The following is a 17,909-nucleotide window of genomic DNA, read 5'->3' as shown; positions in this document are numbered from 1 at the left end:
TTCAGTGGAGAGATAGACACAGGGCACAGCTAGGTCAAATGCATGGTGATGGTAAATGGAGGGCTATGAATGACGAACAGTAAGAAAGTCACTTTGATCGGATCATAGAGTGTGTGAAATAAAGTCGTGGGAATAAGGTTGGAAAGACAGGTTGGGGCTGTGTTGTAAAAGGACTTTAAAGGTCAGAAGATAAAGGTGAAAGCGCAGGAAGACTGTTCTAATGGCTCAGTCCTCATGTTGTCCTATTCATAGAAGAGAACAACTCCTTGTCTGTAGACACTTTAGATCCCCAGCTTTGGTCCCTGGGCAGAGACACAGACCTCCTCTTGGATAGTTGGACCAGAATCCCTACCAGTGATAGGTCTGAGCTCCTCTTCTCTGTAGCCTGCTAAACAGTCCCTATCTCTTCAGTGGAGGTTAAAAAAATACCTTGTATGCAGTCAGTGCTTAATAAATGTTGAGTTGATTCAACCTGGGAGAAGCAGATGGCTCTAAAATAGCTGTAATGTTTTCATCTAGGGCAAAATTGGTTGCGTGTGTGTGTGTGTGTGTGTGTGTGTGTGTGTGTGTGTGTGTGTGTGAGCTGCAGAGAAAAGTTGGAAGAGGGAGTCAGTGTTGTTACAGAGAACAGTCTCACCTAAGGGTGTCGTTGTTTAGAGGCTCAGAGAAATTTACCAGTCCAAGGACATACAAGTAGCACCAGGGATTCAGAATAACATGAAATTGTATATACAAAATGCCTCAAAGCCAGGAAGATCTGGGTTCAAGTCCTACCTTTAATGCATAGAGTCTGAATGACCCTAGACAAGTAACAACCTTCAGTGTTCAAAGCAACTCTCTAAGATTTAGTTGCAGAGCAGGTGCCAACCAGAAATAGTGGAGGGAGTTTCCTCACCTGGGAGTTCTAATAAAATAACCTGGGAGAACTAATAAAATAACATGTCCAGTCCTTATTCCTATTCCCTGGCCTCATGGAACTAACAGTCTGGCAGGGGCATGGCACCAAAGGAGATGAGTACAATAAAGGGATGGCCAAAAAGTGCTGTCTGGGGTCCCCAGTAGGGTAGAGAGGACCATCACCCAGGGATGCCATTGTCTTTATCAAGTGAGACAATATAAGTAAAGCACTTAGCACAGTGTCTGGCACATAGTAGGTTCTTTTAAAATGTTTGTTTTCTTCCTTTGATCTGGGTTTTAAAAGATGGGAAGGAATTCCACATGTGAAGAAAGAGAAAAGGAGGGCTTTCTTGGTAGGAGGGGAAATTGACTGAACAAAGACTTGTAAGTGGGAGAATATAGTAAACAAAGAAAATCATTAGTCCCATGGGATCTAGCTTTCTCTTTTCTGATTATGAGTCTCTCTGAATTTAGCTAGGCTAATTCACAACGATCCTTTCTCTCTCCCCCCACCCCACCCCCCTCTCAATTCCCAGAAGCTTTGTATGTGGGGTGGTCAAGACATTCTTTCCTGGAATCTTTGTTGATCTGTGAATCTGTGTTCTATCTGTCCTTGGCTCCCAATAAAAATACTGCCATCAGCTGGGCATCAGTGGGAAGATGAGAAGTCTAAATCCTCTAGACCTTTTGAAATCTGCCAGGCCCTATTCTGGCCAAGGTTAGGAGGGGGTGGGAAATAGGAGCAAGAAGGAGACCTGGTCAAGGTCAAAACTGAGGCTTCCCTTTCCCCTGACCCCCACCCCAACAATTCATCTTTAGGAGTTTTATTGGAAAGCCATACTTGCTCCAATTTCTGAAATTCCTGACTTCCAGACAGATTCCCCACAGAGTGGCTCAGATATATATATATACTTTAAATGATGAAGACTTTGCATGCTGTTCCTCAAGAATGAATCCCACTGTTAGGTGGTCTTTGAGTTTAGATTGAGGAAAGCAGGATTATATAGTTCTGATTAGGATTCGGGTCAGCTAATAACATCAACCACCAGTGATAGAGAAGTAGATAGCACAGCAGGTCACAGAAGAACAAGGACTATACTCTCTCTTACTAGTGATCAGACTAACACCATATCCCTGGGGAAACTAGGGAAACAGACATAGAGGCAGATAGTAATGCCAATTCTTACTGATGCAATGTGTACCTTGCATGTAATTATGTCTGTTGGTTGATGCACATATTAATTGCTGGATGCTCCAAGTTGTATTATCTTTCTTTTTTGTACATTTATTTTTGTATTAGCATCATGCAGGTATTGTATAGTTTGTTAATTATGCTTAATTTGTTGTTAGCTATGGACACAATCTGGCTATTTTGCATAGCCTACCAACTCTTATAATCACATGAATGTATCAGTTATTTCAGCAAGGTTTAGACTCACTGCCTTGTGGAGGGAGAAGTACCAAGTCAGTAGAGATCTTGGGGATTGTATTTCTTCCCATTTTGGGAAGGGAGGAGGTTCTTTTGGTATCAGAACTTGAAGGCAGAGTTTTTCCTCCTTATAATGGGAATTTAAATCTTCTAGAGAGGGAAGAATTTTAATAACTAGATTTGATTATGAATAGTATCACTCAAATCTACCACAGTTTGGGATTATTGGGATACAGTCTAGGAAATTTCAAGGGGGCAGCAAATATCCAAACTGGGGACATGGAGAATAGAAAGTATAAAGGTAGAATTGATCAACAGACCTCTGAGTCATGTATAAAAGCATCAAGATAGCTCAGATTATTACATGCTGAGTTAGATAGGGGAGAGAGCTCCAGGAAAAGAGTCCTGAGCTGTCGCACAGAAGGCAGTTATCAAGAAAGGTCATTGGCTCTATAAGCATCCTGGGCTGAAGGGAGACCCAAGAAAAGATTGATTTTTCCTCTAATTTCACTTTCGGTTTCCTGTCTATATGAATCATAATAATAATCTACTGTTTTGTGACCCAAACATTTCTAGAAAATTGAATTTTGCCGCAGTAGCAAAGAGACTGGGATTTAAGTAGAGATAGATAAAGTTAGGCAGAGAACCTAATGTCTGCCTAAATATTAGGGATTTTCCCCAAGTGAGGGCTCAAAGCAATTGTAATTGAATTAATAAGTTTTCCTCTAACTCCCTAAAGCTAAAGATGATGGAACCACAGAGACCTTAGGTTGTTATATTGCTCTAAGGCTTAAAATGAGCTAATCATTTTAGTAAATATTGCACTATTAGCATCATTACCATCTATGTGAGCAAGTCTCTTGAAACTCTTTGGATATATTTCCTTATCTTCAAAATAAATGAATCGGACTAGACAATCTCTAAGCTTCCCTTTAGCTCTAAATCCATGATCCAGATATCTCTATATAGAGATGTGTGTGTTTTGGGGGGAAGGGGGGATGGCGGTGACACATATATCACTCAACATTTAGTCCTGTACTCTCTCCTTGAGATACAGTGCAGCCTAGTCGATAGGGATGGGAGTCAGGAAACGCTAGGTTCAAGTATCAGTTCTAGCACTATGGACTGTGTAGTCAGTTACTGGACAAATTACTTCATCTCTCAGCCCCAACAACCCTCCAAGACTCCGGAGATCTGTGTGGGCAGGATTCTCTCACTGGGAGTGCCTTACATTGATGATATGTATTCTAAAATAATAATTATTATAATACCCATATTCCACTTGCACATCTGGCTGTAATACTGATGACAGAGCTGACCCCTCTGCTGGGGGGAAGCCATCATGACATACACAATGTCCTCTAAGGTTGACTAAGTGCTTTCCTTTGGAATCTGGGCCTCAGAAAGCTGAGTGAAGGGCAGCGGGGTATAGGGGAAAGCAAAGCAAAATTTGGCCTGGGAAGATGTGAGTTTCATTCCTGCTTTTCCCGGTCTGGACCTCAGTTTCCTTAAGTGTAAAAGAAGGGCTCTGGCCTGGGAGGAGAGTTGAATGAGTTGCGATGAACGGATCCTTTCTATCCCTTTGTTCACGTCACTCTCGGGTCGTGGTTACTTTGTCTCGGAGTCGGATTCGAACTGAGGTTGGCGGAGTCCAACTTCGGGGCTCCGGCTCCTCCCCTTCTTTCCCTTCTTTGGGGGCGGGACAAGAGAGGGGAGCGGGGAGTTCTGGGTGCGCGGGGAGCTGTCCGGGCTTGGCTCGGCTGGAGCGGGCTCTCTCCCGGGATGTCTGGTGCTGAGGCTGCCTTGTCCAGAAGAGGGAGTTCCGCCCAGGGCGCACAGGGAGCTTGGGAGGCAGGATGGAGGGGGAAGGAGGGTTGGGGTCCCAAAGCCCCCTGGGGTCAGGACTGAGAGCCAGTGTGGCGTGGGTGGGGTGGGGTGGGGTGGGGAGGAAGCTAGGCTGAAGGGATGGGGGAGGGCGGGTGGCGCGGGCAGCCTCTTATCCCGGCTTAGCCCAGCTGCACCCGCTTGCGGAGAAGTATTTGACTGACACGGGCCAAAGTTATCCCGGAATAAAGGCTGCACGCATGTGCCGTCAACCCGGATGTGAACTGGCGGCCAGCCCTGCTCCCCAGCCCCCTCTTCCAGCCCCCACTGCCACCCACCCACCCACCACTACCACCACCACCTTTTCTCCCGGGCTGGCCTTCGCATGCTGTCCTGGATCACTGAGGACGCAGCCAAACCAAGCCCCAAGCCGTGCCGAGCCGAGCCGAGCCAAGCTACAGACTCCTGCTTGTAGGGGAGCTTGGGAGCCGAGGGAGAGACAGCAGGGACACAGGGAGGCTCAGGGGCCAGAAGACTCCCTTTCCCCCCAACCTTTTCCTTGGGACTGCACTGAGCCAGGGAAGAGGCCCGAGTCCAAACCTGGGCCTTTGACTATCAGTGTTACAAACCAACTTCTTTACCTGATCCCAGAAAGCAGGTTTTTTAAAATAGACATCTTGTGCAGTAGAATGAGAAAGTACCTTAGTTCAAGAACCTCATTCTTGCTATGAGGAAACAGGCTTCCGGAGCTGAAGCCACTTCTTCAGGGTCGTTGCCTAGCCAGCTCGTCTCAATCAGCAGTGCTGGATTGTAAGGCGATCAGAGGACTTTCACTGTAGAGTAGGAAGAGACCACAGTGGCTAGCCAGCCCAGTGTAGCCTTTTGCTGATGGGGAAACTGAGGCCCAGAGAGGTTGCCTAAATCAAATGTAAGATCATAGGCTCGTGATTTAGAGACAGAAGAGACCTTAGTGGTCGTCCGGTTCTGTTCGCGGAGGAGTACAGACATGAAAGGATTGGCACCGGGCCGCACAGGTAACAGTAGCAGAATAGGGATTTGAATGGAGGTTGTCTGACCATTTTCCAGTGCCTCCAGTGGCTTTCCCTTCTCTAGCCTGACGCCAACCTTCTTTATTCCCATTTTCCCCACTGAGTCCCATACGGGACCCTAAAACTTCTGCCTTGCGTTCGAAGCCCCGCTTCATCACGCCCTTTCCTTCCAGTGACACTACAATCAGCTATTAAAGAAGTTACCTGTCTTCAGCTCCTCCCTTCCAATACTCCATTCAGTCCATCCCCCTCTGTTTTCCTTTTCCCAACCTCGGACCTTTTTTCCCCCCATGCCCCTCACAGCGGGGGAGGGCAAGAGGACTACTGCTGCTGCCCGAGGTGGGCGCATGGATTTCCGGGGCAGGAAATACGAACGGGGAAGCAACTGGTCTGACCCGGAGGTGATGGAGCTGCTGCAGCTGTGGGCTGACAAGTCGGTCCAGCTGGAGCTGGAGAGCTGTCTTCGGAACCAGCACGTCTTTAATCGGATCGCCGAGGTGCTCCGGGACAAGGGGATCCACCGCACGGGGGACCAGTGCAGGGAGAAGATTAAGAAGATGAAACTGGAATACCGGAAGATCAAGGACAGCAACAAGGCTGCCAGAGGAAGCCGCACGTGGAAGTTCTACGAGGTGATGGACCGGGTCCTTACGAGCAGGCCTTCCGTCACCTACAACCCCATGATGGGGAATGTGGGCACTCAGCCTGAGTTGCCTGGAGCCTTTGTTGAAAGTTACCATCATCACTTCACCCCTCCCAGCCTCCCCTTCAGTCATTCCCAGAGCCCACCAGAGGTGATGGAGATCAAGTGTGAGCAAGTGGATTCTGATGAACAGGACCCAGTCCCTGAACCTCCTCCTCCCATGACCTACCAGCCAGCCTCCCCCAAGGACCAACAAACAGAGCACAACTTTCTGGGGAGGGGACAGAATGACTCCCCTCTCTCCAGGATAGAGATTCCCATCGAAACCAGTATCTCACCTTCAGGTAGGGAATGGGCAGGGGAGGGGGGCTGCATGGAATGCTCTGCTGCTAAAGCAGAGAGGCAGGCAAGGTGACTGTTTATTATCCTATCCAGGCTTTCCTAGACTTCTGGGATGTTAGAACTGGCTGGGGTCAAGCTCTGGGAGATCTGTCCCCTATGTTCTGAATGCCCATCCTGATTGGGGTCTTTGTAGACCCATAGGAGGGAGCCCAGATCATAGGATGGGAGCTCCTAGAGCTGGAAGGACCCTAGACACCATCCAGGGCACCCTTATCATTTTTTATACATGTGAAGAAGCTGAGATTCAGCAAAGGGAGTGACCGGCTCCAGGTCATGCACCTTGTGAATGGGAGAACCACGACTTGAATGACAGAATGTAAGCTCCTTGAGGGCAGGGATGGTTTCATTTCTTTGTATCCATAGCATGTAGGAGGCATTTAATAAATGCTTATAGACTGGTCAAATCTAGGTTTTCTGACTCCAAGTCCAGTGGTCTAAACTGCCCCCAATACAAGAGAATTTAGAAATTGAGGAGGCCTGAATTCATTGTTGGGGAAGCTTGGTGTCAAGAATGACCCAGTGAACCTGAGAAAATCGTACTGTTGTCCTCACCAAAGCATGCTGTCTTCCATGACCTATTTTCCTTCCTTGTTATTGCCTTCCTTTCTGACTCCTGCTGCTTCCCCACTGCCCATCCTTCTTCCAGATGTTATCACATTATCACCTTGTGTCTATAGAGTGTACCATGATGTTCACACTGATCCTGGGAGTCACAGCCTGTATGTAACAGATGAGGAAACTGAGGCAAATGAAAGGTTAAGAGATTTGTACAACAAAGTCACAGGGTGAGCCAGGTGGCTGAGCTGGGACTGGGTTCCAGGTCATCTTTTCACTGTGTTCTCTTGCCTCCTGTCTACATCCTTGTTTTTTCCTTCTAGCCCTGCTGCACCCCCCCCCCAACCTGATCTCACCATCAAAGGTGAGAAAGGGTTTGGGGATGAGGACAATGAGGTCCCTTTGGGGTCGACCTGGATCAGCCACAGAGAGGAAAAATATGATTGGCTCTCTGCAGGGCCAACTTCATGCACATCTATCTGTATTTCCATCTGCTAATTAGATTTCCTGTGGACAAGAGATAGAGCCTGACAAGGATCCTAGATTAGAGCTAGAAGGAATCTTAGAGATCATGGAGATCAACCCTCTCATTTTACAAATGGGGAAACCAAGACCAGAGAAGTGACGTGATCTGTCCAAAGTCCTCATGGGTAAAGAGGAGGAAAGATGGAATAGTCTTAAGCTGAACTTTCAAAAACATCCAATTCAATTGTACTAGAAGCAGGTAGGGGCACGATGAATGGGGTGGTGGATTTGGAGTCTAAAAGACCTGAGTTCAAATCCTAACTAAGATACTAGCTGTAGGACTTGGGGCAAGTCACTCAACCTCGTGTGTTTCCTCATCTTTAAAATGAGGGAATTGGGCCCTGTGGCTTCAAAGGTCTCTTTTGGCTCTAAATATATGTTCTTCTGACCCGATGTCTGACACATAGTGGGGTCTTTAATAATAAGTGCTTGTTTGTTGGTTTTTAAATGCCTAGCGCATGGTAGACACCGAGTATTAGTTATAAAGACAAAAATGAAAGCCATCCTTTTCTCTAGAAGTTTACTCTCTACTGGAAGGAAATACCACCCACAGAGAAGTAAATTCAATTATATACCAAGTAATGTATTGGGGAGGAAGAAGCACTAACCACTGGGAAGGGATAGGACTTGGTGATGGAAGTGAGGAAGCAATGTCTTTCAAGAACACGTTAGCTTATGCAAAGGTATGGAGATGGTAAAAAAAATATGTTGGTAGGGTGGGGATGGGGAGGAGACAGCAAATTAGCCAATATGATTGAAAAAGGAGAAGTAATGGAAAGAAATTGGGCAGCTAGGTGGCCAAGTAGATAGAGTGCCAGGCCTGCACCTGGAGTCAGGAAGACTCATCTTCCTGAGTTCAAATCCAGCCTTAGACGCTTACTAGCTATGTGACCCTGGGAAACTCACTCAACCCTGTTTGCAAAATGAGCTGGAGAAGGAAATGGCCAACCACTCCAGTATCTCTGCCAAGAAAACCCCAAGTGGGGTCACAAAGAGTCAGACATGACTGAAAAACAACCAAACAAGAATGGGAGGTAAACCTAGGAAGGGTGTACAAGGCACTCGCTCCCCTGCTTTACCATGAACAAGGGCCCTTTTGTGTTGTTACAGTCAGAGTGGGGCAGGGATGAGAGCAGATTGGAGGAGGCACCAGCCCACTTGCCTCCATTCACAGTGAGCTGAAGTTCATGCCACTTTACCCAAGGGTTCTATGTTTCTGAAGCTCAAACCAGACCAACTAGGACCATACTCGTGATCAGTGTCAACTCCGTTCCACAAAATCCCATTAGGAATTTTTCATTGTTAATACCCTCAAATCCTAGTCTTCTCTCACTCTTCTCTGGCCCCCCCACACCTTGCCTTTCACCCAGAGCTCTGTAGTCAGAATATCTGTAGGTCATTGAAAATGAGGGTTGGGGCACAGAGAAACAACTTGTCCCTAGGTTACATGGAAAGTTGCAGATCCAAGACTCAAACCCATGCCTTTTGACTCTTTTTTTTTTTTTTGGTTGGGCAGTTGGGGTTAAGTGACTTGCCCAGGGTCACACAGCTAGTAAGTGTTAAGTGTCTGAGGCCGGATTTGAACTCAGATACTCCTGACTCCAGGGCCAATGCTCTATCCACTGTGCCACCTAGCTGCCCCCACCTTTTGCCTCTTAATTAAGGGCTCTGTTCACTATGCCAAACTAATACAACTTTCCCTTTGGAAAGATTGTAAGATTCTGAGCTGTAAGAGACTTCAGAGGTATCTAATTCAAACCTCTTGTTTTACAGATTGGGCAACAGGAAAATTTACTTTCCTAAGCTTAGGAGAGGCAAATCTCTCAATGAATGAGTCAGGTGCAACATTAAGACTAGTTTGGGGGGGCAGCTAGGTGGAGCAGTGGAGTCCTGGATTCAGGAGTACCTGAGTTCAAATCCAGCCCCAGACACTTGACACTTACTAGCTGTGTGACCCTGGACAAGTCACTTAACCCTCATTGTCCTGAAAAAAAAAAAAAAGACTAGTTTAGGATTCAGGGGAATGGAAAGCTTGAGCCTTTGATTCAGCCAAGCCATTTGCATTAGAGATAAAGGCAGGAAGTCCTTATCACTTCAACATTCTGGAATTACCTTGGAAGTTTGGGCATTGAGGCTCCTTATGAAATTGCTTCACCTACCACAAATCAATATACCAATGAAAACTATAATTATGAATGGAGACAGCCTGATTCAAATCCCACCTGTGATGCTACCTTTGTCATCTTGGGATGTCACACCTCTCAGCCTCAGTTTCTCCATTTGTAAAACAAAGATGATAATAATACCTGTAGTAACCACTTCACTGGATTCCTGGGTTCATAGTTCTAGAGCTGGAAGGGGCCTCAAAGGCTGTCCAGTCCATTGCCTTCATTTTGTGGCTGATAAAACTGACTCTGGAAAATGGAAAGACTTGCCCCAGGCTTTATAATAGGCAGTGATCATCAGGGGTGCGTTCTCTGTCCCACCCAAGTTCTCTGTTACCAGTCCATACTTTTTCCACTGAACCCTGGAATATGCAGCAATGTGGATGATACTCCTAGCTCAACTTGTCCCAAATGCCTCTTCCTGTGATTTATTTTTTTTAATAAGTGCATTTATTTATTTTTGCTTTTCCTGTGACTTATTTTAGTCCAATTTTATTCTATTTTCAGTTTCAAATTCTTTCTGTTCCCCTCTCCCACTCTCTACACCCATTAAGAAGGCAAGAAAAAATTATAAATATGCATAGTCATGTACAACAAATTTCTGCATTAGCCATGTTTTTAAAAAGTAAGAAAGAGGGGGCAGCTAGATGGTGCAGTGGATAAAGCACCGGCCCTGGATTCAGAAGTACCTGAGTTCAAATCCGGCCTCAGACACTTGATACTTACTTACTAGCTGTGTGACCCTGGGCAAGTCACTTAACCCCCATTGCCCTGCAAAAAAAAAAAAAAGTAAGAAAGAGAAAGAGATGAAAATATGCTTCAGTCTGCACTCTGAGCCCAATACCACTTTATATGGAGGTGGATAGCATGTTTCATCATGAGTCTTTGGAATTGTGGTAGATCATTGTGTTGATCTTTCAAAGTCTATCAAAGTTGATTATCTTTTCAATGTTGTTTCTATTGTATAAATTGTTCTCCTGGTTCCGTTCCCTTCACTTTGTATCAGATCATATAAATCTTCTCAGATTTCTCTGGAATCATCTCCATCATGCCTAACAGCACAATAATATTCCATCATATTCAGTTACTATAACTTCTTTAACTATTTCCCAGTTGATGGGCATCCCTTTAGTTTCCAAATCTTTGCCAGCACAAAAAGAGCTCCTATAAACATTTTTTTGTACATCTGGGTCCTTTTCCCCCCTTCTTTGTTCTCTTTGGGACATAAACCTAGTAGGATTATGGCTATGTCAAAGGGTATGCACAGTTTAATAGTTCCAAATTGTTTTCCCCAATGGTTGGACTTGTTTACAACTCCACCAGTAATTCAGTAATATACCTGTTTCTCTTTATTCTCTCCAGTATTCATAATTTTCTTTCTTTTTTTGTCATCTTAGCCAATCTGATGGGTATGAGGTGGTACCTCATACCTCACTTTTAATGTGTGTTTCTTTACTTATTACTGTGATATGGTGAATAGAGGGCTGACCTCAGACACTTACTAGCTGTGTGACCTGGGCCAAGTGATTTAACCTCTGTTTGCCTTAATCCACAAGAGAAGGAAATAGCAAAGGATTCCAGTATCTTTTCCCCCAAACCCCTCATGGATAGTGTTTAAAGTTTTGTAAAGCCTTTTATACATATTATCTCATTTTATCCTTAGTCCTAAAGTAGTAGTTGCTATTATTACCCCATTTTTTTTCTCTTTTTTTTTCCTTTTTTTTTTTGCGGGGTAATGAGGGTTAAGTGACTTGCCCAGGGTCACACAGCTAGTAAGTGTCAAGTGTCTGAGGCCGGATTTGAACTCAGGTCCTCCTGAATCCAGGGCCGGTGCTTTATCCACTGCGCCACCTAGCCGCCCCCTATTATTACCCCATTTTATGTTGTTGTTCTTTAGTCATTTTCAGTTGTGTCTGACTCTTTGTGACCCCATTTGGAGTTTTCTTGGCCAAGATACTGGAGTGGTTTGCTATTTCCTTCTTCAGCTCATTTGACAAATGAGGAACTGAGGCAGAGTTAAGTGACTTGCCCAGGGTCACACAGCTAGTAAGTGTCTGAGGCTGGGTTTGAACTGAGGTCCTCCTGAATCCAGGGCTGGTGCTTTATCTACTATGCCACCTAGCTGCTCCCACTAACCCCCATTTTACAGATTTAGAAATTGAGTCTCAGAGAGGGAAAGTGACTTATTCTCCTCATATATGTAACATAGGAAGGAACCTCAGATGTCATCTAATCCAGCCCTGGATTTTACAGGCACAGAGAGGTTAAGTGATTTGCCTAAGGCCACACAGCTAGGAAGTATCAAAGCTAAGTTTGAACTAAGGTCTTCTAAGTCCAGTTCCTGTGAGTTTACTACTATCCCTAGTGGCCTTTTCTGGGGCTTGTCCAGCCCAGAGTGAGCCACTCCTTCCTGAGATGAGGCAGCCCCTCACTGGGACTCTAAGGACTCTCCACTGAGGAATGGCCTTGGAATGGTGAGTGTGGGGAGCATCCCACCCTGATGCCTGAGTGACAACTCTCTCTCATCCTTGCAGGCTTTAGTGAACCTAATTTAGCCTCCTCCTCCTCCCAGCTCCCAAGTGAGGGGCCCCAGCCTGATTTTCCCTTTGTACACCGGCTCAGGCGGAAGTGGAAGGCCTTGAGGGTCCGAGACCCTGTAGACGAACTGCTGCTGAAGGTGCTGACATCCCACCAGGCCATGGAAGAGAGATTCCTGCGTATGGAGGAGCGGCGGGCACAGCGGGACCTGGAAGTGGAGGAGCGGCGTGTACAGCTAGAGCAGCGACGCTTAGAATTGGAGCGGGAGCACGAGTTCCGAATGTTCAACATCTTTGCCCAGATGCTCGGCATCCTCAAGCAGGGGAGTGGGGTCTCCCCTGGCCCAGCAGCCCCCGTGCCTTGGCAGGGCTTCAGCTTGGCCTCTGGGGACCTGAGGGGAGCCAGAACACCCCAGGGGTCGGAGCACACATTCCCCATCTTGCATGGGCTGAGTAACCCAGGGACCAAACACCCTCAGGGAAGTCCCTACCTCTCCACCCGAGGGAATGACCTCAGATTCAGACGTGGGGTCACTGAGGAGTGCATCGCAGCCTACCATGCGGACAAATATGATGAAGACAAGAACCCCCATGTGAGTATGACTGTCTTGGAAGCCGGAGGATGAAGCTGGTTTGGAGGGATCTGACAAAGAACAGTGGAAAGAGCCCTGATTTAGAGTCAGTAAACCTGGGTTCAAATACTGCCTCTAAATATCTGAGACAAATCCTTTACCCTTGCTGGGCCTCAGTTTCCTTCTCTGTAAAATGAAGGCTTACACTAGATGGCTTCTGAGGTCCTTTCTAATGCTAGATCTAAGATCCTGGAGACCTAGTAAGCTCCCTGTCTTACCTCTACTCCCAGTGGCGTATCGGATGTGTATCACAAGTGGGTTTCTGGTTCAGAATGCCCCAGCCCAGCTTCTGGAAACTCTTCTGGAAAACTTGTTTTTCTTGGGGTACAGTAGACTCTGATGTCAGTTCACCACCAAGTAGGAGGCCTGAGGGCTTTGTTCATTGCCTTGGCCTTCCACTTTGGAAGCTGTTTGTTCTATTTACTGGCTAGAGGCTCCCCATTCTCACCCCAGTCCAAAGGGAGGCACCCTTGCCCACAAAGCAGGAGACTAATTCTTCTCTTTAAAGCCAGCAGTGACCCCATTTTCTCTCCCTTCTCTAGGGCATAATTAACTTTGGGATCAGTGAGAACAAGCTCTGCTTTGACATGTTGTCCAAACGGGTAAGTGTTGCCCTGAGTGTCCCTTTCTTTCTGTCCAGGTCAGCTTCAAAGGCCCCAGGCAGTTGGGGAGTGGGGGAAGCAGTCTTCCACGTAGCCGAGCTTAGAGACAGATGGCCATTTGACCATCGCCACTAGGCAATCAAGAAGGAAGGCAACGAGAGGCAATGTAGTAAAGAAGACAGAGAGCTAACTAAAATGTCCCAAGGACCTGAGTTTAAGTTCTGCCTTCATGACTCTGGGAAAGCCCCTTAAACTCTCAATGCCCAGTTCACTCTAAGACTTTCAATTGTGGAATAATTGATGATCTGCATTGATGGAAGGAGTTTCCCTAATTACAGTTCCTGGTGCTAATGAAATCCCAGGTCTGAACTGCATCTTCCTCCTCCCAAATGTAAGGAAGTCAGGACAAAAATATGTGGGCCCGGAAGGCAATGGCTATTGCTAATAACTCTGATGTGGTTACCAGCTTCTCCCCAAGCCCTATGTCTTACCCCAACACCACCAATACCTGTGACTGACCTATAAAAGCAGAGCTAACCCAGACGTTTGGGCCTAAATCACTCCCTCTGTTTTAGAATTGACAAAAGGGAGGGCAAGAAAACCAGGTATGGCTGCACTAGGGCTCTGGGGAGTCTGGCTACTGTGTTAGCCTTCTCCATAGGTCTGTGTTTGTGTTACCCTGTGTTGTGGGTGTTCGTGGAAGAATCATAGGAAGCAGGTGTACCACAAGCTGCTGGAAGTCCTAAGATACACCAGAGCATTGAGTAATAATGACTGTGTCCCTGACACCTCCTTTTGAGTCTTTCCCTATTTTCTTAGGCAGGCTTGGCCCAAAGCCTGTAATGCCCTCAAAGTAAGAATAAATGGATGGCAGCTAGGCAGCCTCAAACACTTAACACTTACTAGCTGTGTGACCCTAGGCAAGTCACTTAACCCCAATTGCCTCACTAAAAAAAAAGAAAAAAAGAAAAGAATAAATGAGACCCTCCCAGGTTGAATGTCTTAGAAGTATCATCAGCCAATTCTTTGGTTGTATCTCTTAGTGGGAATTGTTAAAGATGAGGTAGCTCTTGGGTATGTATCAAAGATACAGAGGGGCCTGTGGTATTCATTTATAATATCAGCCTTTGTGTGTGACCTATGTATGTGTGGGTAACAACTGTGGGACTCACCTGGGTGGACTGTGTACTGGAGGGCATCCTTAGGGCTGTCTTCTTTTTTGCCAACAGCTGAGTCAGAGTGATATGCATCACCTTGAACCTTCCTTACTGCAGTACCCAGAATGGAGGGGACACATGTTGTAAGTAGCTTGGGGTCCTGCCCTATGAGCATTCAAAAGCTGGCCGAGGTGAGCTGAGGGAGGTGGGGAAGGGGAAAAGAGTGAGATATAGTGGACTGAGCCCTGACTTAGATACGGAAGACCTCAGTTCAGGTTCTGGACTTTCTGCTTCTCACCAGTGTGACCTGGGGCAAGTCACTTCTCATTCCTGGGCCTATAAAATGAAAAGGTTGAAGCAAGATGGAAATGGTATTTAAACTTGTTGGGTTTCCTTACAATTTGAAGCTTTAGAAAGGCGACCATGGTGGAGCAGATAAAGAGCTGACCTGAGGATTGGGAAGACCTGACACCAGGTCCTGCTTGTGATATGTGCTGCTTGTGTGACCCTGGGCAAGTCACTTCTTCTTCTTTTTTTTTTTAGTGAGGCAATTGGGGTTAAGTGACTTGCCCAGGGTCACACAGCTAGTAAGTGTTAAGTGTCTGAGGCCGGATTTGAACTCAGGTATTCCTGACTCCAGGGCCGGTGCTCTATCCACTGCGCCACCTAGCTGCCCCAGGGCAAGTCACTTCTAAATGCCCAGGACAACCTGCCAATACAGTAAGTTACAGAGCTGTTTTGAGTCCAAATTAGCAGAGAGATTTTCCTGACTGTGTATTCCCTATACTAATAAAACCACAGGTAAGATCCACCCCCCAGAATCCTCAAAAAATAAGAAAAGATCTCAAACTTCAAAATTGGTGATTTAAACACCTTTAATCATAGAAAAGAAACATTGCATTTTGAAGGGTCCTCATGTTGAGGGATTGGCCTTGTTTTTCTTGGTCCTAGGGAGCAGAACCAGGAGCAATGGGTTAAAGAGAGGCACATTTTAATAGAACATAAGGAAAAACTTCCAACCAAGTACAGCCAGGAGTGTGCTGGTAAATATTTAACAACCAGGGATTCGGGGCAGCTAGGTGGCACAGTGCGATAGAGCACCAGCCCTGGATTCAGGAGGTCCTGAGTTCAAATCTGGCATCAGACACTTATCATTTTTACTAGCTGTGTGACCCTAGGCAAGTCACTTAACCCCAATTGCCTCACACACACACACACAAAATAATTTAAAAAAACCAACCAGGGTCTCCATGGGGAAAAACAACATCAAAAAACAACATGCAGGGGGCAACTGGGTGGCACAGTGGATAAAAGCACCGTCTCTGGATTCAGGAGGACCTGAATTCAAATCTGGCCTCAGACATTTGACACTAGCTGTGTGACCCTGGGCAAGTCACTTAACCCTCATTGCCCCACAACAACAACAACAACAAAAAAAAACCGCAACACACACATACACACACTTTTTAGTTTAATTTGCATTATTAACATTTTCCATCACTTTCTTAAGTTTAAATAATTGACAAAACAATAAACTAGACCCTTATTTATAGTGATTACTAATTTCTGAGTTATAAATGCTTACATTGAAAATTTAACAATGGTCTTAGCAGGCTTCATCATGTCTCTGGATAGAGCTGTCCTAAAATGGAAAGTAGTAGGTTCCTCATCCCAAGAGATCTTCAAGGAGAGACTGGATGACTAATTGCTGGAGAGAGAATTCCTGTCCATGTATGGGTAGGACCCATGACTTTTGAGATTATTCCCAACTCTGGGTCACTGTGCTTCTATGGTCCTTTAAACCTCAAATGGCCTGAGTCTAAAAGACATATGACCCTGGTTCAGGGTAAATTGGGATTGTAGCTTAAAGGCTAGACCTTTAAAGAGTTGCACTCCTTGGTTCTCTCCTTGCCCATTTGGGTGTGCAGAAAGGAGCCTCCAGGTAAAGGCTGAGACATTCTCCTGGCCCTGGGCTGTGCCCAATGATGTGGACAAGATCTTATGTTTAATTCAGGTTGAGGACAATTTGGGGGAAGAAACCCTGTGCCTTGGGAGAAACCGTGGGTTCCCTGATCAGTAGTTCTGCCTGTGTGTCTTTGTTATAGCCTTCGTGAAGAAATAGCCCGGTTCCTGACCTACTATTGCAAGGCTCCCACTCCACTCAAACCAGAAAATGTAAGTTACCAGGCCCATATCCTCTGGCCCTTGCTAGTCCCAAAATAAAGTGCCTGCATTTTTCTCAATTGGAAGGAAGGAAGAAGAAAGAGAGAGATAAAGAAAAAGAAGGAATGAAGGGAAAAAGAAAGCGCAAAAGAAAGGAAGGAAGAAAAGAGAGAAAGAGGAAGAAAAAGGATGGAAGAAAGGTAAAAGAAAGCAAAAGAAATAAAGGAAGGAAGGAAAGGAGGAAGGAAGGAAGAAAGAAAAAAGAAAAAAGGAAGAGCAAAAAAAGAAGGGAAGAAGAGAGAGAAGGAGAAAGGGAAGGAAAAAAAAAGAAAGAAAGAACAAAAGGAAGGGAGAAAGAGAAAGAGGGGAGGGAGAAAGAAAGAAAAAAGAAGAGCACAAGAAAGGCAGTAAGGAAGGAGAAAGAGAAAGGATTAAGAAAAGGAAGGAAGTGAGAGATGGAAAGAGGGAAGAAAAGAAGGAAGAAAGAGAAAGAAAGAAAAAGGAAGGAAGGAGGAAGGAAGAAAGAGAAAAGTTGGGTGTCTTTTCTATTCAATCATCAAGCATTTATGTACTAGACACTTTGCTAACTACTAGGAATTTAGAGAAAAAGCAAGAATGGTCCCTGCCCTCAAGGAACTCACAGTGTAATAGGGATAATGTGGAAGAAAAATAGCAAAGATAAGCGTAGGGAGACTATGAGCTTTTCTCTCTGAAAGCTTGTCTTGCCTCCTGCCTAACCCCAACCACTCTGATCTTACCTGCGTGGCTTGGATCAAGTCATTTAGCCACTCTAGGCTTCAATTCCTCAACTTTAAAACAATGGGGTTCAATGAGATGACCTATGAGGTCCCTTCCAATGCTAAATATTTGATCTTCTATCCCACCGTTCTATCTTGCTTTTCTTTCCCTTCCCAGGAGCTCTCCCACACATCTCTGGACTAACTTGGGTTGCCAAGCATGGGTGGGGCTATGTTTTCTGGGTTGGAGTGTTGGTGTGAATGGACGCTGATAGGGTAATCTGGGCTTTTTAGAAGTGGGCATGGGCAGTGGAGATGTTGAAGAGGAGAGCTATAATTCTGTGTCCTCCACAGTGGTGAAATGAGGGCCAGGGCCTCTTCCGATGTCTCACTTGCCTTCCTTTTGGAGGTGGTGGGTAGGGCTGCTTGTTCAGTTGGGCTGATTGGCAGTTTATTGGTCCTGTGGACGCTGGATACATCTTTGCCCTGATGTGTTGTCCTCAGGTGACCCTGTTCAACGGCTGCGGCTCTATCTTCTCAGCACTGGCCACAGTTCTGTGTGACCCTGGGGGTAAGTGGGTACTGTCTAGAC

The 17,909-nt window shown here is 45.9% G+C and overlaps 1 protein-coding gene across 2 annotated transcripts in view; it reads left to right on the top strand.

Annotated features, from left to right (window-relative positions):
* Positions 1-4,516: 4,516 nt before the first annotated feature.
* LOC122731266 (1-aminocyclopropane-1-carboxylate synthase-like protein 1) overlaps positions 4,517-17,909 on the top strand; it is a 29,520-nt gene continuing 16,127 nt past the window's right edge. For both annotated transcript variants that reach the window (XM_043971271.1, XM_043971272.1), the window contains exons 1-6: positions 4,517-6,186; positions 12,024-12,619; positions 13,201-13,260; positions 14,490-14,560; positions 16,523-16,592; positions 17,822-17,888. In XM_043971271.1, coding sequence (XP_043827206.1) covers positions 5,490-6,186; positions 12,024-12,619; positions 13,201-13,260; positions 14,490-14,560; positions 16,523-16,592; positions 17,822-17,888 — 1,561 coding nt within the window. In that variant the 5' untranslated portion in view covers positions 4,517-5,489. The remainder of the gene's footprint in view (positions 6,187-12,023; positions 12,620-13,200; positions 13,261-14,489; positions 14,561-16,522; positions 16,593-17,821; positions 17,889-17,909) is intronic.

This window comes from Dromiciops gliroides, chromosome 6 (genome assembly GCF_019393635.1).
Source record: "Dromiciops gliroides isolate mDroGli1 chromosome 6, mDroGli1.pri, whole genome shotgun sequence".
Classification (NCBI taxonomy): Eukaryota; Metazoa; Chordata; class Mammalia; order Microbiotheria; family Microbiotheriidae; genus Dromiciops; species Dromiciops gliroides.
Note: the sequence above shows the minus strand (reverse complement) of the source record. Positions and strands in the feature narration are given on the sequence as shown.